This window comes from Emys orbicularis, chromosome 17 (assembly GCF_028017835.1).
Source record: "Emys orbicularis isolate rEmyOrb1 chromosome 17, rEmyOrb1.hap1, whole genome shotgun sequence".
NCBI classification, from domain to species: domain Eukaryota; kingdom Metazoa; phylum Chordata; order Testudines; family Emydidae; genus Emys; species Emys orbicularis.
Window position 1 is genome coordinate 26,353,307 of NC_088699.1, and position 22,382 is coordinate 26,375,688.

The 22,382-nt window shown below is 52.2% G+C and overlaps 1 protein-coding gene across 1 annotated transcript; it reads right to left on the bottom strand.

The window, feature by feature from the left end:
• Nucleotides 1-1,044: 1,044 nt before the first annotated feature.
• Nucleotides 1,045-20,737, bottom strand: TBL2 (transducin beta like 2). Its single transcript, XM_065418302.1, has 7 exons — nt 20,620-20,737; nt 17,569-17,699; nt 15,980-16,164; nt 14,873-15,024; nt 3,390-3,516; nt 2,198-2,350; nt 1,045-1,615 (listed from the first exon to the last, which is right to left on the bottom strand). Exons 1-7 carry the CDS (start codon nt 20,735-20,737, stop codon nt 1,159-1,161), a joined length of 1,323 nt encoding a protein of 440 aa, XP_065274374.1. The 3' UTR covers nt 1,045-1,158.
• Between the last annotated feature and the right edge of the window lie 1,645 nt (nt 20,738-22,382).

Genomic DNA, 22,382 nt, shown 5'->3' on the forward strand with positions numbered 1-22,382 from the left:
GGGGGGTGTGTGGAGGTGCAGGGCAGAAGGCTGAGTGTTGGGGGGAGGTCAGGGCAGAGGGCTGGGTGTTGGGGGCGACTCGAGGTCAGGGCAGAGGGCTGGGGTGTGTGTGGGGGGTGCAGGGCAGAGGGCTGGGGTGCTCAGCTCGTGGGGGTGCTCCCAGCCCCCCGCCCACCGCTCTCCCCTGCGGGGGCAGGAGGCAGAAGCTTGGTCCTGCGGCAGCCAAGCTTCCCCCCTCCCTGTTTCTTCCCCCAGCGTGGCGCTTTCCGGCCCCTCCTCCTCCTCTCACCGGGCAGGCAGCGTGCCACTCAAAATTGGCACGCGTGCCGTAGGTTGCCGACCCCTGGTATAGAATGTCACAGTCACCCAATGCTATTACATTTCAATACTTGTACAAATTTATTCAATTTTGTTTGCCCTTTAAATTGTTTTTGTGAAGCTTAGAGGTCACAAAGAAATCCAATTTTATGTCTTGAAAGAATACATAGAGTCATTAAACTAACAGAAACAAATGCAAATGTCTATTAAATGCAGCTCCTCTCCATTCCCTCTCCCCCAGGAGAAAGCTGTATGCATAGCATGTGCGTGTGTGGGTTAGTTAGTGAGCTGTGTGTTGTTTGGGAAGACGAAGTCAAAGAAATGGGTCTTGCATTTGAACAACAGCTGTACACATTTCTAGTTCTTGTGAGAGTTCAACACAGTCTGGAGCAATCCCCTAAGAAGGCCCATCTCCTGCATGGACGAGCTTCACCTCCGACAGACAGTTCCATTGCTCCTGAGGAGTGGCACTGACAAGCCCCTTCTAACTTCCTCACACAAAACCAATCCTCCATTTGGCACAAAATCTCTCACGCTGTGGCTCAGGCTTGAGGTGCAGTTTATTAGTAGTCTTCCTTCTCTCAGTTCTCCTCCCCAGGCAGCTAATTCGCAGCACGGAGCCCCACTAACCCCCCCAGACGAAGTAAAAGGCACCAGCCACTCAGCTCTGTAACTCTCCATTCAACTCTGTACAGAAACAACACAAGGCAACCGCAAGGAGGGGTCAGGCTGTCAGTAAACTCTTTTATTACAACTCATTCAGTTATTAAAAACCCACCACGCAGAGCATGAGGCTCCCTGACCTGGAAGAGTCTGCACATACCCATTTCCCAGAGAAGTTTAGTCCTTCTTGGCATAGATACTGTCCAGCGCATTCTGGGCATCTGTGATCTGCTGCTGCAGTCTCTCTCTGGTAGCCTCATTAGTAGTTTTTTTCAGCATGCCTTTCATTTCTTCCACAACAGCCCGATAACCCGCCGTGTTATGGAACACCCGGATGGCCCGGTCCCCACAAGACACAAGGTAGCGACTGTTAATGTCGAAGGCTAAGTCCGTGATGTACTCTCCATGGACGTTGACAAAGTGCTCCTCCTTCTCCCCCCTCCGGGTGTTGTACACAGTGATGCTGGTGCTGCTAGAGATGGCCAGCACACGAGCATCAGGGGACAGGGCAATGCGACAAGGCTCCATCACTTCACATTTCCCTGTCAGGAGCAGATAAGGATCTTGTTGCTTCTTGTATTCTACATCTGTGTCCCACAGCTTCCACGTGCCATCCTTCGAAACGGTCACCATCCTATGGCAGGAGAGAGCACACACGTCACAGCTGCAAAGAGACTAGGCGGCACCATTCCTCTCTCCACCCTCACAAACCACAGCCCCTGTTATGGAACAGAAAGAAGGAACAACTCTCCTGAACAGTGCAGACTGCAAGTAGAGAGCAGCTGACCCCATTATCTGGGGAGAGGGGAAGGTTAGTGCTCATAAAAGCAATTCCCTTCAAACATGAGCATATGGGCCTGTCACCAATTGGGTCAAAACTGAAAGAACAGGAAATCTCAAATGTTAATATAAACGAGAGTTTTCATTCTCCATCCAAGTGGGGAAGAATGGCTATGTACCAAGGTTAGTGCAATCTGTCTGGAGTGGGGGAGGAAGAAGTGGGACCCTGCCTGGTGCAGTCTCCATGCTGGCTCAGAGATTTGCTGCCATGGATTCCTTTTCCCAAGCTTCCTATTTGTCAGGATGGACAGAGTTTTGGGGCACACTGCCGAGAAAGGGGAGTCCATACAGGCTTACTGCTCCTATACATTAGGAGGGGCCAGCTAACAAGCCACAAGGGCATGGGATACTGATATTTTTCAGGGTAGCTCCTTACCGTCTGGAGTCATTGGAGAAAGAGAAGGAGTACACGCCAGCAGTATGGCCCTTCAGCTCAAAGGCCCTGGTCACCTCCCGGAAGTCTCCTCCCTTGCCAAAGCACACCTCCCATACCTTCACATCAGGGGTGAAACCACATGATGCTACAAACCTGGGGAGGGGAGAGAGAGCATGTGTGTTCATCAGTTATGCCAGCCCAGTCACTAAGCATCTCCCAGGCCTGTGACAGCGCCAGCATGATTCCATTTTTGGATCCCTCCTAAACAAACTGAAGGAATAAAAAGCAACCAGCTGGGGGTGCCAAAAAGTGAGTGTGTATAAGAAAGCATTCAGGGTGCTGGCTGATCCTGTGTGGAGATGTGAATCACAGCTTGGGTCACACGGAAAATTAATTTCACCTGCCACCAAGAAGTCACTGCAGTGACAGGTGAATGGCAATCCCAAGGGGTCAGTATGGGACAGGACGATGCAGAGAGACTGCTCCAAATAAAGGAAATCCTGGCATTGCATGTTTCTAGCCCAGTGAAAGGGGAGCCCAAACACCTGCCCTCAGGGGTCAGGATCCTCTAGTGCCTAAGCTTGGAGGCTGATGAGCTCATGGCCTCACTGGTGAGAGATCATTACAGAGTGATCTTGGTTAATGGACAATGTCCACTACGAAAAATCACATTTCCATCAGAAGATTTGGTAAAAGTAACCCCTACAATGTTCTTAAACTTGAAAAAAAACCAGCAACACATCTGCACCTCTGACAGCACAAGTCTAGTCAGTCTCAGATCTGATGACATACTGCTAACTACGTTCTTGAAGACTGGGAAAGAGTGTAACAGCAGCAGCAATGCTGAAGGTGAACAGGCAGCAAGCAGGTGTAGAAAGGGAAGGAAAGATGAGCCAGAACATGCCTGGTGGTACCACTTTTAGACCTGCCCAAAGGCCCTTCTAAACAAGCAGGGGAACATAACCTTCCATAACTTCTCAAAAGGTTTTTAGGAGTAGGATGTACTGTTTAAAAGTGGATCTATTGAAATTTAAAAATTAATCAACTGCAAACAATTCAAGTTGATGATGCCCCTTTGGGGAAGGAGTGAGGCTCCTAGCCTGTTTTATTTCTTGTGCCCCTCACACTCCCCGATGGGAGCAGATAGCATCCTGATCCCCCATTCCCTTGGCAGCAGTCTTGTGTTCCTCACCGCCCACAAGGAGATACAGCTGCAAAGGCGTTGTTCATCTGGTTAGTGTTGATGTTGGCCAGGACTTCACCCTTCAGGTCCCAGATCAGGATGGTTGTGTCACTGGAAGCTGTCATGATGAACTTCCCTAGGGAATGAAGGACAAAGATTAGTAGTCTCCCAAGTCTAGTGTTAGTCTAGCCACACAGAAGAACATGCTAGCAGCCAAGCAGTCATATCACTCAAGCTTCCTGTGGGCTGTCCCACCAACCACCAGGAGAGGAATGTCTAGTCTAGAAAGTGATCCATTCCCAGACATCAGGGAGGGGAAGAAAAAAGCAAAAGAACTCCCCAATTCTGAGAGCTGTGGGGTGGGGGAGAGATCCACTCTGAGCTCCCCTCTTCCTGGATGCAATGGCAGAGAGAGGCACAAGGCTGGCAAATGCTCATTGAGAGGCAGTTTCAGCTGCTCTTGGACCAAAACTCTCCCCTCTGAGGAGGACCCCTGCACTTGACTGGGCTTAACATTTTTTTGGAGCGGGGGCAGGAGTTGTAAAGAACAGGGCAGGAACTAAAGGTCCCAAATGCTTCTGCCCCTGGGCATGCTCCTTTTTGTAGCTAAGCAGACCATGGGGTTTCTGCATTCAGCCAGATAAAGCTTTCCCATAGTGCACAGAATATGCCAACCAGAGTCTACAAGCTTCAGTGACATAAGGCTTTAAGTGTGTCCTCCTTGCTCATCAGTCTTGAAGATCACTTGCAAGAAGGCTCAGTCCCTGAGTCTGCATTGATACTCAGTCCCTTTAGTTTCCACAGGGTGCACCAGGCTAGGAAGGGTTGACTTTGAAATAAGACAGTTACCTTTGTCCATAACGTGTTCTTCGAGATGTGAAGAACTTAGGTGTGTGTGCTCGCCACATGCACCGGTGCCAGAAGTTTCCCCTCAGCAATATCCGTAGGGGACCGGCTCTGGCGCCCCCTGGAATGGCGCACACATGTCACAGTATATAGGGCGCTGCCAGCCCCTTCCACCTTCAGTTCCTTCTTTCTGGAAACTCCGACAGTGGGGAAGGAGGGCGGGTCATTGAACGGACATGAGCAACACATCTTGAAGAACACCAGTTGCGGAAAAAGGTAACTGTCTTTTCTTCTTTGAGTGATTGCTCACATCCATTCAACTTAGGTGACTCCAAGCAGTACCCCTGGAGGCGGGTAAGGAGTTCACGGACATGTAGATTGCAACACAGCTCTGCCAAACCCAGCATTGTCCTTGGCCTGCTGCGTGATGGCACAGTGGGCCGTGAACGTGTGTACCAAGGACCACGTCGCAGCTTTACAGATGTCCTGGATTGGAACACGTGCCAGGAAGACCTCTGAGGATGCCTGTGCTATAGTCGAGTGGGCTCTGACGATCGGCAGCAGCGGGGTCCCTGCCAGCTCGTAACAAGTCCTTATGCAAGAGGTAATCCAGTTAGAAATCCTCTTCATGGACACTGGGAGACCCTTCATCCTATCAACTGTAGAGATGAAAAGCTGAGTCAACCTACGGAAAGGCTTTGTCCGATCTAGGTAGAAAGTCAGGGCCCTTCTTATGTCCAAAGCATGGAGGTGCCTCTCTTCACTAGTCTCATGGGGCTTAGGGCAGAAGTCCGGAAGGAAGATGTCCTGGCACATGTGGAGAGTAGACACCACCTTGGGAAGGAAGGCCGGGTGGGGCCGGAGTTGGACCTTGTCCTTACAGAAGACCACGTACGGCAGTTCTGAGGTCAGGGCACGCAGCTCAGAAACTCACCGCGCTGACGTCACCAGGAAAGCTATCTTCCATGATAGGTGAGACAGGGAGCACAAGGCCAAAGGGTGGGCCCGTGAGCCTGGACAGAACCAAGCTGAGATCCCACTGAGGGACCGGGGACCGAACTTGAGGAAAAAGTCTCTCGAGATCTCTGAGGAACCTGAATGTCATGTCATGGGAGAACACCATCTGCCCCTGGACAGGTGGATGAAAGGCGGAAATGGCCGCCAGATGCACTTTGATAGAGGAGTGTGCCAGGCCCTGGTTCCTCAAATGAAGCAGGTAGCCTAAGATCGACTGCACTGAAGAATGCGAAGGAGAGATGCCCCGTTCAGCCGCCCAGTGGGAAAACCTCATCCATTTTGCTGGGTAGGTCTGTCTAGTCGAGGGTTTTCTACTCCCCAGGAGGACCTGCTGGACCCCCTCCGAACAGGTCCATTCTTCAGGGTTCAGCCACGCAGCATCAACTTGCCGGCAAGTTAAAGAAGTATGGGCTGGATTAATGGACTATAAGGTGGATAGAAAGCTGGCTAGATCGTTGGTCTCAATAGGTGATCAATGGCTCCATGTCTAGTTGGCAGCAGGTATCAAGCGGAGTGCCCCAAGGGTCGGTTTTGTTCAATAATTTCATTAATGATCTGGAGGATGGCGTGGACTGCACTCTCAGCAAATTTCCAGATGACACTAAACTGGAAGGAGTGGTAGATATGCTGGAGGTTAGGGATAGGATACAGAGGGGCCTAGACAAATTAGAGGATTGGGCCAAAAGAAATCTGATGAGGTTCAACAAGGACAAGTGCAGAGTCCTGCACTTAGGACGGAAGAATCCCATGCACAGCTACAGACTAGGGACCGAATGGCTAGGCAGCAGTTCTGCAGAACAGGACCTAGGGGTTACAGTGGACGAGAAGCTGGATATGAGTCGACAGTGTACCCTTGTTGCCAAGAAGGCTAACGGCATTTTGGGCTGTATAAGTAGGGGCATTGCCAGCAGATTGAGGGATGTGATCGTTCCCCTCTATTTGACATTGGTGAGGCCTCATCTGGAGTAGTGTGTCCAGTTTTGGGCCCCACACTATAAGAAGGATGTGGAAAAACTGGAAAGAGTCCAGCGGAGGGCAACAAAAATGATTAGGGGGCTGGAGCACATGACTTATGAGGAGAGGCTGAGGGAACTGGGATTGTTTAGTCTGCAGAAGAGAAGAATGAGAAGGGATTTGATAGCTGCTTTCAACTACCTAAAGGCGGTTCCAAAGAGGATGGATCTAGACTGTTCTCAGTGGTAGCAGATTACAGAACAAGGAGTAATGGTCTCAAGTTGCAGTGGGGGAGGTTTAGGTTGGATATTAGGAAAAACTTTTTCACTAGGAGGGAGGTAAAGCACTGGAATGGGTTACCTAGGGAAGTGGTGGAATCTCCTTCCTTAGAGGTTTTTAAGGCCCAGCTTGACAAAGCCCTGGCTGGGATGATGTAGTTGGGGATTGGTCCTGCTTTGGGCAGGGGGTTGGACTAGATGACCTCTTGAGGTCCCTTCCAACCGTGATATTCTATGATTCTATGACGCGAGGTCAGGGTGCAAGAGGCAACCGTGGTCCTGTAACAGCAAGTCTGGCCGGTCCAGAAGGGGCCACGGGAAGACCGCTGCCAAGCTCAACAGTGTGCCGAACCAATGTTGGCGCGGCCACGTTGGAGCAATCATAACTTGGGCCCTGTCTCTCTTGACTTTCGCCAGGACTCCGCTGACAAGCGGGATCGGAGGGAATGTGTACATCAGGCTTACCACCCAGGATAGGAGAAAGGCATCGGAGAGGGAGATCCCCACCTCTGGAAGATTGCGCAGGCTACCTCTGGGTGGAGCGCCCACTCGTGGTGAGAGAAGAAGTCCCTGCTTAGGTGATCCGCTAACATGTTCTTGACTCCCGGGAGATGACACGCTTCTAGATGGATTCCGTGGTTGATGCAGAAGTCCCAAAGATGGAGTGCCTCTTGGCATAGGGCTGAGGCTCAAGCTTCCCCCGTGTGTTGATATAGAACATCGAGGCTGTGTTGACTGTCAAGATTGTGACCACTCTGCCCAACAGGTGAGGAAGGAAGACTGCGCACGCCCTGCGGACCATCCTGAGCTCTTTGACATTTATGTGTAATGTCATCTCTTCTGGGGACCATGTACCCTGAGTCTGGAGATCGCTAAGGTGTGCCCCCCAACCAAGATCCAAGGCATCCGAGACCAACTTGGCCGAGTTGGGAGTGCTGTCGAAGGGGACTCCTTCCAGGACATTCCCGGGGTCGGACCACCATGGGAGCGAGGTGAGTATCGTTGCGGGAATGGTGACAGACTTTTCCAGGTGGTGCCTGGACTGGGAGTAGAAAGTTGCCAACCATTGCTGCAGGGGTCGCATCCGGAGCCTGGCATGGCGCACAACATACGTGCATGCCGCCATATGACCTAGGAGGCACAGGCAAACCCTGGCTGTGGTCAGGGGAAAACGCAGAGACTTCTGCAATGAGGTCCGCTAATGCCCTGAACCTCGCCAGCAGCAGGAACGCTCTGGGGGAGGCTGAGTCAAGCACCGCTCTGATGAACTGCGGTCTCTGTACCGGAACTGACGTGGATTTTGTGTTGTTCACCAACAGCCGAGGTGATGGCACGTGCCCACAGCACTGCAACGTCCCCTTGGACCTGGAGTTGCCCTTGAGAAGCCAGTTGTCGAGATGCAGGTAGATCTGGATATCCCAATGTCTGAAGTAAGCCGCCACCACTGGCAGGCACTTGGTAAATACCCACGGTGCTGTCACTAGGCCAAACGGAAGAACCGCGAATGGATAGTGATTGGGACCTACCATGAACCGAAGGAAGTGTCTGTGTCCCTCAAAGATGGCGATATGGAAGTATGCATCTTTCAGATCGAGAGCTGCGTACCATTCTCCCAGATCTAGGGAGGGGGATGATGGAGGCCAGGGAGACCATGCAGAACTTCAGTTTCGCTAAGTAGTGGTTCAAGCCCCACAGGTCTAGTATGGGCCACAGACCACCCTTGGCCTTGGGGATTAAAGTGTATCGGGAATAGAACCCCTTGTTCCTGTACTCCACAGGAACTACCTCCACCGCACCCAGCTGCAGTAGACCCTCTGCCTCCTGTGCGAGAAGACTCATGAGAAGGGTCCCTGAAGAGGGAGGGTAGAAAGTAACTGAAGGGTGTAACCCTGCACCACCATACTGAGGACCCATCAGTCCGATGTTATAGACGCCCATGCAGGGAGGAAGGAAGAAAACAGAGGGGAGGAAGGATCCGGGGAAACAGGCCGGAAGGTCGCCCTCAGGCATACCCTCAAAACGGGTACTTGCCCATCTGCTTACTGCGGGTCGAGCCTGACTGTGATGTAGACAATGGTTGGTGGCCAGGGCGCCTCTTGTAACCCCTGGATTTTTTTTACGGGGAGGCTCCTGGCAAGGGTGGCTCCCCTGGCTCTGAGGCTGCTGCGGCTTAAACCGCTTGTGGGCAGGGCCAGGGATGTAAAGGCCCAGTGTTTTCAGGGTCGTGCGGGAATCTTTCAGGCCATGAAGTTTATTGTCTGTCTGTCTTCTGCAAACAGGGTGTGCCCGTCGAAAGGGAGGTCTTGCATTGACTGCTGAGCCTCCGAGGAAAGACCAGAGAGGAGCAGCCAAGAAGCCCTGAACAATGAGATGGCCAATGCCATGGTACAGGCGGCGGTGTCCACTGTGTCCAACACCGTTTGGAGAGTTGCTCTGGCCACAGTCGAGCCCTAATCCAGGATCACCAGAAACTTCTTCCTCGAGGCCTCAGGAAGGGCGCTCTTGAAGTTGGTCATGGCCTGCCACATATTAAAATCATAGCGGTCTAGGAGGGCCTGATGGTTGGCCACCCGCAACTGTAGACTGGAGAACAAATAAACTTTACGCCCAAATAAGTCTAGTCTCCTTGAGTCTTTATTCTTAGGGGTAACCCCCGGTTGACCCTGTCTCTCCCTGTGGTTGACTGCCTCTACCACTAAAGAATTGGGAGTAGGGTGGGTATAAAGGTACTCGTGACCCTTGGTTGGCACAAAAGTACTTGTGCTCTGCCCTCTTGGAGATCGGAGGCAAGGAGGAGAGGGTTTGCCAGAGGGCATTTGTAATTTTTGCGACCCCCGGATGTAGGAGCAAAGCTACCCTGGCCGGGGCTATGGGGCAGAGAATATCAAAGAGGGAGTCTGCGGGTTCCTCTAACTTCTCTGCCTGGAGGCTCAAGTTGGCAGCGACCCTCTTTAACAGCTCCTGATGCATCTTAGCATCATCCTGGGGAACAGGTGGAGGGGGCCCCACTATAACCTCGTCTGGCGACGATGAGGAGGAAGCCAGTACCAAGGGTCCTCCGCAACCAGAGGTGGTCCAACAGCTTGCTCGCCCACTTCCTCCTGTGCCTTCGGGGTGCCTGCAGCCGAGGCCTCTTGAACTAGAGGGGAACGGGGGAGGGAGGTAGCCAGTCTCTCCAAAGCTCTGGATACCGAGCAGGCAGCCTGGGAGGGCTGAGTGAACCCCCATGAGTTCCATGGGTACCACTGTGCCGGCCACGGAGTCGGAGGCCACGGGGCCAGCTGTGGTGCTGTCAATGTAGTCTGCACCGTAGATATCGGAGCTTGTCCCGCAGCTAGGGAACCTTGCTCCGAACCTGAGCTAGAGCCGAGCGGTCGCACCCTGCGACCAAGACAGGGCTGAGAGGTGGCTCTGTCCCAATCGGTACCGGTCCCCCTCCCGGAGTTGGATCTGGCTGACTTCGACGAGCGCCTGGATCGGGGCCTCAGCGACCGGCAGCACTCGGTGGATCCGCAACGGCCCTGGGCTGGCAATCTACACCTCACGCTTGATGAGCGGTACCGGGAACCAGAGTGGGCTTGGCGTCGTGAAGATGCAGCCGCATGCAGTGATGCTGCCCTGGAGGATCAGCAACGGTCCAGAGAACGGTACCATCAGTCCCTCAAACTGTTCCTGGAGCAGTACCAGTGCTGCGGAGATTCTGGGCACTGACTCTGAAACTCCTGCTGTTGACGCGTGCCTCCAGAGGTCTGCACCCAGTCACTGGCGAGCTGCACCTCGAGTCTCTCTGCCCTTGTCCGAGGTCCGGAGACCAGATGGGGCTGGAAGCTTCTGCCTATCATGGTCAGAAGCGTGTCGGCTGCAATAGGGTGACCGTTGGCGGGATGTCCCCCGGGATGGGGAGTGTTGCCGTAGAGGTGGAGACTGTAGTGGTCCAAGCATGGGTTTTCCCTGTGACTGGGACCCCACAGGGGCCGGAGTGGGAAGCATGGGGAGGGACAATCTCTTGCACCGCTTGCAGGGCCTCCGGTGTGGATGGCACCTGGAGCTGACAAGGACCTCCGTCGCTATCCAGGGTAGCCAGCGGGAAGCGGGCTGGGGTACACCACTCGACCTGAGCTGGGGCCTGAGATCCCGAAAGGGGTGAAGAGGTGCCCGAGACAGGGCCTTGATCCACCCCAGACTTGTCCTTTCCATTGCGGGAAGCTGGAGACCTTCTTTGCCCCGTCTTCTTGGGCTTCTTGACTGGAGCCATGTAAGGGGACTGGTGCCGGCTCACAGATGGTACTGGCAGGGCACTGCACGCCGAGGTCATGGTGCTTGGTGCCGAATCGGAGCGCTACTTCAGCATTGGGGTAAGGGCAGACTCCATAAGGAGTGCTTTCAAGCAAATGTCATGCTCCTCCTTCATCCTGGGCTTGAAGGACTTGCAGATTCTGCACTTATCACTAATGTGACCTTTGCCCAAGCACTGTAAACAACTGTTATGTGGATCACTAATGGGCATGGGCCTTTTACAGCGATCACAGGGCTTAAAGCCTTAATGTCCCATCCCGAGGTGAAGTCCCGTTCGAGACCTACTAAGTCTCTAACTAACAAATAGGAAAACTAAAACTAGAGGGTAACTATATACAATAATATACAAGAGGTAAATGGGTTCAAACGAGAAGCAACAGCACTAGCTGAAGCAGCAATAGTTCTATGCACCGTCACTGGCGGCAAGGAGGAACTGAGGATGGAGGGACCCATGCTACTAATGCACTGCAGATTGCTGCTGATGCCATTTACTTTGTGTATTTCTCTCAGCTTGGACACAATGAATGTTTCCCATTTGTTCAGAGACAAAAGGTGGGTGACATAATCGCTTTTATTGGACCAACTTCTGTTGGTGAGAGAAATAAGCTTTTGAGTTTACACATAGCTCTTCTTCAGGTCTGGGAAACTTACTCAGGCCAGGTCTACACTTAGAACGCTGCATCAGCTCAGCTGCACCACTGTAGCACTTAAGTGAAGATGCTCCTACACCAATGGGAAAGAGCTCTCCCATCGGCGTAGTTAAACCGCCTCCCCGAGAGGAAGTAGCAGCTCTCCCATCGACATAGCACTGTCTACATGGAGGGTTAAGGCCAGTGTAACTATGTCACCCCCCTGAACAACTTAGTTATACTGACATAGCTCTGGAGTGTAGACCTGGCCTCAGAATATCGCAGCTAAATACATGGTGGAACACATTGTTTAGGGTTAAGTAGGTACTTAACCCAAGGGACCATTCAAGGTGAAGTGGCCCATTAACATCCCTCCAATCACAGGGAGGCAAGGAAGGGTGGGAAGAGCAGTGGGGCTGGGGGGTTTATTAGTGGTTTGGTTATAGATTGTTATAAGCAGCCATAATAGTGTCTAGTAGACTTATGATTTTAAGCTCACGTTTTCAAAGTGTTGTGTAGGTTTCCTTTGAGGATGAGGACTGACAGGTCAGACAGTGACTGCTTTGTGAAAAGTGTTCACCCATTGGTGAGAGGTTTTTTTTTTTTGTCTGTTACCATTTTCCCATGTGAGTTTATTTGAGAGCAGTGATTGTCTACTTTGCCCCAATAGCAACTATGTGGATGACTTAGTGCACTGGATGAGGTACACCGCGTGTTGTGATAGGCATGTATAGGACCATGGATCTTGAAAGGTGTGTTGTGGGGGGTTGTTGATCGCTGTAGCAGTGGAGATAGGTCTGCAGGTTTTGCATCTGTTGTTCTGGCAGGGTTTGGTGCTGCTCTGCGTTGGGAGTCCCCTGGGCTGGGGGGAGCTTGTGTCTGATGAGGAGCTTGGAGAGGTTATCTGAAGGCTAGAGGAGGGGGTTCAGGAAAGATTTCTTTCAGGATGGGGTCCCCATCGAGTATGGGTTTAGTTGTTTGACATGGATTCTAGTTTGGGGTGGTAGATGACAACTAGGGGGATGTGGTCAGAGGGGTTTTTATTTCTGTATTGAAGCAGGTTCTCTCAGAGTATTTGGGTGGCCCATTCCATGATGCTATCTATTTCAATGGCGGAGTGTCCTTGTTTGGTAAAGGCAGTTTTGTGTGTGTTAAGGTATTGGGAGCATTTTCTGTAGTCTCCGAGTGCCTGGCTGTAGATAACAGACAGCTTCACCTTGAATGGTCCCTTGAAATAGATGCTAACTACTTATGCTATTGTATTTAGCTCAGACACTCTGGGTATGGCTACACAGCAATGTAAGCCTAAGCCCCCTTGCATCCACCAATAACACCAATTGTTAATCTAAGGCTCAAACCTAGGGTCCCTGGACCCTACAGGGCTAGAGGGTCTCTGAGCCCTATTGCTTTCCTGTGTGTACGTGGCCCCAGAGGTCCTCTGGATATAGCCCAGAGTTCCTTGGGGCAACTTCCTTAGTCCTCTTCCTGCCATTGCACTCTATTGCAGCAGAAGCCACACCTCCCTCTGCAACTCAGATCAGTGTTCAGCAGACAATGGGTTAACACCAGTCTGCAAGCACACTGGCAGGGTTTTCAATGCAAAGAAGCTTTTAGCAAAGAGAGCTGCTCCCTGGTCACAAGAGCACAGCCAGATTTTGATGCATGACCTCAACACCCTGGCCCACTGTGGGGGTGGTGAGTAGGAGCCAGCCCAGAAACCTCCCTGCAGCCTCCTGTGGTGGTGGCTCCAGCTTCTCCTTGCTGCTGCACAGCGCTTGCTCGGATCAGGGAGCAAAGCTGACCGGTGGGAGATGGCTCCCAGCTGCCAAGGTACTGGGGGTCATCCCTCCCCCAGCATGCTCCTCCTTCTTGCAGGGCCGCTGCTTGGTGCCGCCTTGCTCCTGGGTCCCCCTACCCTCCCTGGGGCTATGTCCAAGGGCACCCACGCAGCGTACCCTGTGAGGGCGGTGAGTGGGAGCCAGTCCCAACACTTCCCCACAGCTTCCCAGGGATCCCTTATCCCTACCTCCCGGGGTGCGGCAGAGATAAGGGAACCCCGTGGGTGCTGGAGTACACTGCACCCGAAACCCTGGGAAAGCTCTTCACCTCTCTGACAGCAGAGAGGTGAAATCTACATTTTATGTCAAACTTGAAGACAGACAAAAATAAATAAAAAGCCAAACAAAAACAATTTCACTAGACATCCCATTTTAAAAATTAAGAATAGCAACGTTTCATTTTAATAGTTTGACAGCCCTGGAGATTGATATGCCAATTATCCCCAGACAGGTGCACACGGGCATTTTCCTGCCAATGTGACTCAGCCTAGAGCTGGAGAGCCCAGTTCTCACGTTAGATGGTAGCTCAGTATAAAGCCACCTCGAACTGCAGTCATTCTACTGAGACAGCCACCAAAGGAGCTAATTATGCAGTTATGTGCTCCTTATGGCACCAGAGTCCCATCAATAGCACCTCACAGTTAGGAAACAGGGTGGGCAGCAGAGTTTTCCCACAGTGAAACACATTCATAGGGATAGGGTTACTTTGACTTGGGTCTGTGCACTGCACAGCCCTCGGTTTGAGCATGGGACAGAAAATCCCTAGTTTAGGGTTAAAATACAGTGTAGATGCTCAATCCCAGAGTTCTCCGATACAGGTCAGCTGACTCGAGTCCCACTAACTCTAGGCTTTCATTGCTGTGTAGACATACCCTCTAAGTTTCCCAGACTTGAAGTAGAGCTCTGTATAAGCTTGCAAGTTTGTCTCTCTCACCAACAGAAGTTGGCCAGTGAAAGATATTACCTCACCAATGAAATCCAATGAAAATACTCATTTCACTCTGGAGTCACACACAGGTCAACAGTGTCCCTTGAAATGCTAGGGCTCCTACAAACAATGATGTGACCTTTCTTGCAGCCACAACTCTGAGCAGGGTCACAAGACATTCAGAGGTAAGTCTTAATCCATCAGGACCTGTGTGGATTAACAGTACAGCAGCTGAGGTCCCACCGTTGGGAACAATGTTTTGTTACATGGATCCCAGAAGCTCTCGGTGAGCACTCCCTTCCTCATCCTATCAACCTGCACTTGGAGAAATTCTTACCAGTTAAAAACACATCTGTGTGTCAGAACACAGCATGTACAGTGTTAGAGACCAGTCCTTATTAGAACCTCTTTGCAAGCAGAATCTCTGAAGAGTCAAGAAGGGAGAACATATGCAATGGGAAGTGAATTTGAATGTTCCTGGCTGTTATAGGAAGAACTCTCTTTGTGGACATTAAATATATCTACTTAACACATGAGAAGTGGAGACAAGTGTTAAGTGACTTCTCCAAGGTCACTCAGTCAGTTACTGGGCTGGAATTAGATCCGAGGTGTAACCAATGCTCAAACCAGCAGCTGTTGCTCTTCAGAAAGTACAGGGCAGATGGCTCACAAGCCCAGATGAAAGGGGGCAGCCCTGTCTCTGTACCTGTCTCGGCAATTCCGATGTTGATGATGGGGGCTTTGTGCTTCTTTGGGAAGTCCTCAGGGGCTGCAGTGAAAGTGAAGTTGCCATCCTCCTTCTTGGTCATTTTAAAGACACGAATGGTCTCTCCGTTTGCCAGCCAGGTGATGAAGGCTCTGAATGAAGGAAGGACAGTCATTTCCTGTAGCCAACTCCCTTTGTGAGAATGCAAAGTGTGACACCTAATGCCCATTTTGATAGTGGTTTTTTGGTGATGCAGGCACCTGCCCACTGGGTATTACACCAAGACCCCCAGCTCATTCCATACAGGTCAAACAGTCAGAAAATAACTTTTGATCCCTACAATCTGGGCTGGATTCAAACCAATAAGGCTACAGCTACATGTAATCAGGCACAACCTAGGAGAGATGGCTGGGGTCATTACTGCAGTTAAGGGGTTTGGCCAGTTTTTATATTTAAAGACCACAGCTTATCATGCTGACCAATATTCTCTTTGTTTCCTTGGGTACAGAGAGATGGGAATACACCTCGCGTCTCGTCTTGCACTTCGATTGTAAACCCCTTGAGGCAGAGACTGTCTTTTTGTTGTTTGTACTGCGCCCAGCACAATGGGGGCTGGGTCCATGGCTGGGGCTCCTAGGAGCTACATTAATACAAGTCAAAACAAAGACTCCAGGATCATTTGCCACTTTCTCAGCAGGTTTACATCACGCAAACAGCTGCAGCTCTGCTCACAGCACTGGCCTGAAAGCCTGGGAAGTGCTGCAGCTCGCCGGCCTGCACAGTTAACCTCCCACTCAAATCCATTTTCCTGTTGCCAGGCCCAGACGGTGGGGTGAGGGAGAAAGAACCTGAAATAGGAACAGGCCAATTCTGAACTCACTAAACCCTGTGAAAAGAGGAACTAATTTTCAGGTGAGGGAATTTACTTGTTCAGATCAGCAAGGATCTAATAAATCTTCAGGGGCAGTGTGCTGGACAAGATCCTGCTCCCCCACTTAGGCCTTTGTAATAAGAAGGGCTATCCTGTCAAGCTAGGAAAAGAAAACCCTTCCTTTGTAAGTCTCCTGCTTTGATTTCCCGGCCCCACCCACAGCAGTCACTTCTCACCTGGAATCTGGGCTGAAGCAGACCAGTGTGGCATGGTCCAGTTCCACATTGGCTCGCATGCAGCGGTGCTCACGCTCCAGGAAGTCTTTGGTGCTCCAGATCCGGACAGTGCGGTCATCAGCGCAGGACACCAAGTACTTGCCATTGCTACTGAAGTCGAGGCAGGTTACGCTCCCACTGTGACCCTGCGGAAAACCAACATGATTAGCACCAGCTTTCTGTGTGATGAATGGAACAGGTAATCTGCCTGTTCCATCCCAGGGTTCCAAGGCCTGCTGAAGGGACCACTGGCCACAGCTGAGACACAGAGAGAGAAAAACATGTACATGAATCCCATCTGCTTCAAGAGCAAAAACCCACAGGACAAAGACCCCCTTCCCGCCCAAACATAGCAACGACCATCCCTAGGTCCTCACACCCATTCTCCTTCCCCCTGCTCTTCTGCTGTTCCAGGGCATACCTTTCACAGCTGATTCTCCAGGGCACTGGGCAAGTGAGTCAGAGGGAATGGACACAGGATTGTGTGTGAAGAATGAGGTGGGCTACAATAGGAAGAATTATAATAATTCCTAGCACTTACACAACGCTAGATCTCAGAGCACTTCCAAAAGGAGTTCGGGATAATTATCCCCATTTTACAGATGGGGAAACTTAGGGTACGTCTTCACTACCCACCGTATCAGCAGGTAGCAATCGATTTATCCGGGATCGATATATCGCATCTCGTTAAGACGCGATATATCGATCCCCGGACACGCTCACCGTCGACTCCGGAACTCCACCAGAGCGAGCGGCGGTAGCGCAGTCGACGGGGAGCCGCGGCCGTCGATCCCGCGCCGTGTGGACCCCAGGTAATTCGATCCAAGATACTTCGACTTCAGCTACGCTATTCGCGTAGCTGAAGTTGCGTATCTTGGATCGATCCCCCCCCCCCCCCAGTGTAGACCAGCCCTTAGGCACAAGGAAGTCAAGATCACTAAGCAGGCCAGTGTTAGAACTGGAAACTGAACCCAGGTCTCCTGAGTCTCAATCCAGTGCCCTCTCCACTAGGCTATATTGCCTCCCAAAAATACCACCAAGCTGTTGTATAGCATTTTTCATATCATGTCATGCTACCCCTTGCCTGTGTGACTGCCTACAGCACCTTCCTGCAGCTTGATTTCAGGAGGCAGCTACTGACAAAAGGAGAGACATTACCCATCATTAAGAAACTCTCAGCATTTCAGTGGGGACTGAAGCAGCAGAGAAGAGCCCAGCAGAGGAATGCGGAGGCACTGAGCTCTGTGAGGAGCTGCAGCAATCACAGACTGGGATGGGGACAGGGACATGACAAGAAGTGTTCATTTTCCAAGTTCCCAGGAGGAGCTGCTCAGGGGTCGCAGACATTAAACAAAGCAATCCCAAAGAAGGCACATCCTGGAACGGGCAGGGAACTTGTGCCTCATGCTTGAATGGCAGATCTCTGAGCAGGTGTGTGCAGATGCATGGAAATCTGTTGGTACCTGTCCCCATGCATAATAGTAGGTCAATGTCCATTGCCAGGCAAAAAAAACCAGGTGCTGATGTTCACCAACTGATATGCCAGTTACCTTGAGAGCAGCAGCTAGGAGTGGATGTATGAAGTTGTGTTGCTGGGGCTTATCCTTGCGGCTTCGTTGGTGCTGCTTCTGTCTCTTTAGTCCCGATGTCTGTCTTACTGCTTCCCCATTTACTTTCTGGTCTAGATAAAAACAGGAGGAGGGGGAGAGGCATCAAGGTGATTTCCTGACGTCTGTATCTCATTAGGAAACAAAGACAGACAAATCGAGTAAACCAGACCCACCATGCACAGTGGGACACATGAAAGAGTTATGAAGCAGCTCTGATGCTAAGGCATTCCCTAGAAAGCCAGCTCCCTCCTCTTTGCTAAAAGATTCTCACCTGATAGATAGACAGCCCCTAAAAAGATATTCTCATGGTAAAGCAAAATAAATCAGTTGTTCCTGGGAAGGGTGTGGGAAATTAATTGCCCCCTTAACTTGCCCTGAGTTGTCTAGGTATGAAAGCTTGTACGTAACATAAGGAGCAATTGCTTGCACCACTTATTGTTAGAAACATAAAACTGAAACTAGTTAACATACCATGCTATATATATAATATGCTGGAGTTAGGGTTGAGAGTTTTTACCAGTAATTTACAGATGCAAAGCTGTAGAAGAACATTATAGTTATATGAAAAAAATCACCACTAGGAACTCAGCCTAGATTCCCCTTCCCATGCTGACTGTATTCCACCAGTCATCCTGCACTCATATCCCTGTCCTTCTCCACATGTGGTATGAGAAAAAAAAAAAAAGGGGGCTCTTGGATTTCTACTTGAAGCAAAAATATAACTAAACGAGTCTACTGGTCTCTTTTTATCCTGGACACTAAGGCTGTCCCTAAGCAACAAGAGCAGCGTGTATTTACTGAAGAAAAGAACACAAAACAGGATTATAATGTTAGCGAATTAAACATACACCACTATTCCTAAGAGTCACCTTGCTCCAGGGTGTGATGGAAACGATTTAACTCAGGTTTGCCTGGTACATTATCCTGCTCCACAAGCAGTGACTGAAGCTACATCAAGCTGACATACTGCATTCCCAATTATGAGGACTGACATTAATACTCAATAGCTTCTGGGGCCCAGACCCCAGAAACAGATAGAAGGCTTCTCTCCAGAAGGAAGAAAGCACTCACACCCAGGCCAGCAGATCTGGATCTTCCTACAGGTGGGTCATGACACCCAGGCCCAGCCACCATCAGTTCCTGGCAAACGTTTACTCTTTTAAGCAAAAGGATTTGGCTAGCGCCAGCAAAACTACAGATTCCCACCAGAGCAAGAATGCATTTTGGGGACCCCAGGAAAAGTACAATCCTACTAAGAGTGCAATCAGGAGAGGGCAGAGCTACAGTGTAAGGTGGTGTCTCAGAGGACTAAAACATCTGCACGTGATGCCCTTTTGCTATGAGGCTTGTTAATGTAGTGGGTTTAGGCCTTGTCTACACTTAGAAGTTTTGCTGTTTTAACTATAGTTAAAGCAGAAAACCCCCCATAATGTAGATGCAGCTACACTGGCAGTTAGTGGTATAGCTCATTCAGGTTTGGCAAAGCACAATATACCAGTATATCGGCATCTACACTAGCGGCATGCTTTGGTCTGAATGCTGCTGTTACCAATCAGGTGGACAACAGAAAGTGGATTTTTGAGTTCTGTTCTTCATCAAAATCTGCTGTCCGTTGTAGAGCAGTGGTTTTCAAACTGTGGGTCACGACCCAGTACTGGGTCACAGCAGCTCTGATCAGCACCGCAGACCAGGCCATTAAAAGTCCTGCGGCGGTGCCGCCTGACTAAGGCACCATGCTGTGTCCCGGAAGCAGCCAACAGGTCTAGCTCCTAGGCGGGGAGGATACAGGGCTCCGCATGTTGCCCCCACCCCAAGTACCGGCTCCACACTCCCACTGGCCGGGGGCACGGTGCCTGCAGGCGAGAGCCACAAGGGGCCACTTGCGTGCCTCTGCTTACGAGCCGGACGTGCTGCTGGTTGCTTACGGAGCACAGTGAGGTCTGTAGTGCCAGAATAGGCGGGAAGCTGCTGACTAGGAGCTGCTGGAGGTAAGCCTGCGCCCCAACCCCCTGCCCTGAGCCCCCCTCAAACCCAGAGCCCCTCCCTGCACCCTAAGCCCCTCATCCTCAGGCCAAAGCCCACACCCCCAGCCCAGAGCCTGACCCGCTCCAGCACCCCAACCCCCCACCCCAGCCCTGAGCCCCCTCCCACATCCTGAGCCTTCATTCCCAGCCCCACCCCACAGCCCTCACCCCAACCCTGAGCTCCTCCCACACTCCAACCACTCATCCTCAGCTCTGTTGGGCCACGGGCCTCAACAATTTTCTTAACTGGGTCGCTAGAAAAAAAAAGTTTGAAACCCCCTGTTCTAGAGAGCTTTCCTGACCTGGAGACCAGGCTTGTTTCACAGAGCAGGGTGATTTTAGGGCTATGGGTACACTGGCAGACAGACAGAACTTGGGGAGAAGGATGGCACTGGGGCTGAGGCACAGAGTTAGGGGGTCGGAAACTCTAGTGTCCCAATCCTGGGTGACTAGAAGAGCCCGTGTCTCTGGCTCCGGGCCGGAGGATACCCTGGCTCGGCCTGCCGGATGTCTGGGAAGCGCTGAGAGGACACAGCGCCCTGGCTTTACTCCCTGCAGCTCCCAGGCGGCCTTCGCCTCGCCATCCCGCTCTGGCTCTGCTTCCGAGCCGGGCGATCCCGCACGCCGGCCGGGCGTACCCAGTCCCGTTTCCCGGGCCGGTGCTGAGCAGACCGGGACCCGCACCCACCCCGGCAGCCCCGCGCTCCCCTCAGCGGGAGCTGGCTCCCCCGGGGGTCGCCCGGGTCCGCTGGCCCCCTCGGCAGCGCCTGGCCCGGGCCGCTCTCGCAGGCAGACCGCTGAGCTGGACGGACCCAGCCTGGCTGGGCATGGAGCCGCCTCCACCAGCCCGCCCCAGGCCCGCGGGCTCCCGGCCTTGCCGGGCTGGGGCGAGCCGCCCGCTGAGGGGCCGCGTCCCGCGGGGCTCCGGGCACGGGGCCCGATCGAGGGCGGCCCCAGCCCCGCTTACCGGCCGGCTCCCCGGTGCCCGGCTCCTGCGGCGAGCCCTGTCCCAGCGCCGCCAGCAGCAGCAGGACCAGGGCGCCCAGGAACAACGAGACCCCGATCAGCACCGCCGCCGCCTCCATCTTGCCGCCACCTCAGCGCACGGGGCCGAGCACGGCGCGGCGGTCACGTGCACGCTGAGACCACGCCGGCGGCATTGCGATTCAATGAACAGCAAGAGGCACGCGCAGTTCTCGCATAGTCTGGGAAGAGGCATGTCATCATCAGGGGAGTCGTATTTACGCATGCGCAGAGACGCTACTCTGGGTTGAGCCGCTCATCCCGACCAGTCCTTGCAAAGCAACCCCTGCTGAGGGAGAGCTGCATTGCAGGCAATCCCCTGTACGCATGCGCTCTGGAGGCAATGGGTAGCCGCTTGCTGCGCGGCTAGGCCCTGTGCGGGCCGAAGTTTGGAGCCCCGGGTTCGAATCCCAGCTCCGCCGCAGACTTCTGTGTGAACCTGGTTGGGCCTGTCCCCTATCTGCACCGATGGGGAAGGGTGTCGTGTGGTTCTTGGCAGCAGCGCCCTGCGCCCTTCCCTCACCGTCCTGCACAGCACTCTCCCTGGGAGGCTGGTTCCATTAGCCTTGTTTGGCAGATGGGGAAACTGAGGCACAAAAAGATGACATGACTAGCCACCAACCCAGGAACAGAACCCAGCACCCCTGTGTGCCAGACCAGTGTCACAGTGGGCCACCAGAGCCACTCTACTGCCTATTGTTTTCTAGCTTCATGCCCTTCCCTCTGCACACAGAGATGGTGGTAAAAACTGCAAACCCACGGTGATGTTGCACTCCATATGTTTTATGGAAATATGTTTATAAATGTGAATATAATTTAACTGGAATATGCTTTATGCAAAAGGTCTCATTATGTAGGTATCATTACAAAGTGTGTTCATCCTATTTGTATGAATGTATCTAAAACTAGAAATATGAAGTATTACTCTGAGGTCCTATTGTAAGTATGCAAAGTGTGGGCCATTAATGTGGTTTAGGATCTTGATGGCTCCCACTGACTAGGACAATTGGTTGTGAATGGGTTTATTTACCTGCAAGCCTTCCATGAGGTCTTACAGTGACATGTGACCATGTCACATGATACTGGAATCCATCTTAAACCTGGTGCTTTTCCATTTAGAAGGAGGGGTGGGGACCCAGAGAGACAAAGGATCCCCGCCTTGCATAAGTGCCGACTCCGTGAGTGCTCTGGGGCTGGAGAACCCGCGGGGAAAAATTAGTGGGTGCTCTGCACCCACTGGCAGCCAAGTGCCCCGCCCCACCTCACCTCCTCCGCCAAACAGCTGTAGCAAGCTCTGGGAGGGAGGGGGGAGGAGCGGGAACGTGGCACGCTCAGGGGAGGAGGCGGGGCCGGGGCGGGGATTTGGGGGAGTCGGAATAGGGGCAGGGAGGGGGTGGAGTTGGGGCGGGGACTTTGGGGATGGGGTTGGAATGAGGGTGGGAAGTGGCAGGGTAGGGGTGGAGTCAGGGCCTCTGCCGCCTTATGCCAAAGCTATAAAAGGGGGTGGAGCAGGACAAAGCAGTCCCAGTCATGAAAAAATCCCTGCTTTTCACCTAAGATGTCTGCTGGAACTAGCAAGGAATTACCAGGGGAAAGAATTGGGCCCAGACTAGGAAGGAGTCTAGTCTGTGAAAGAAGCTTATTGGAACATCTCTGAGGGTGAGATTTACCTGTATTCAGTTTCTTAATATATTAGGCTTAGACTTG

Bases quoted from the DNA above. Each gene is read 5' to 3' on its own strand.
- TBL2 (XM_065418302.1), bottom strand. From the start codon at position 20,737: ATGGAGGCGGCGGCGGTGCTGATCGGGGTCTCGTTGTTCCTGGGCGCC. The intron at 3,517-14,872 runs GTACAGAGACAG...TTCATTCCCTAG, and splicing joins CATCGGAATTGCCGAGACAG to GGAAGTTCATCATGACAGCT. The intron at 2,351-3,389 runs GTGAGGAACACA...TCCCCTCCCCAG, and splicing joins GCTGTATCTCCTTGTGGGCG to GTTTGTAGCATCATGTGGTT.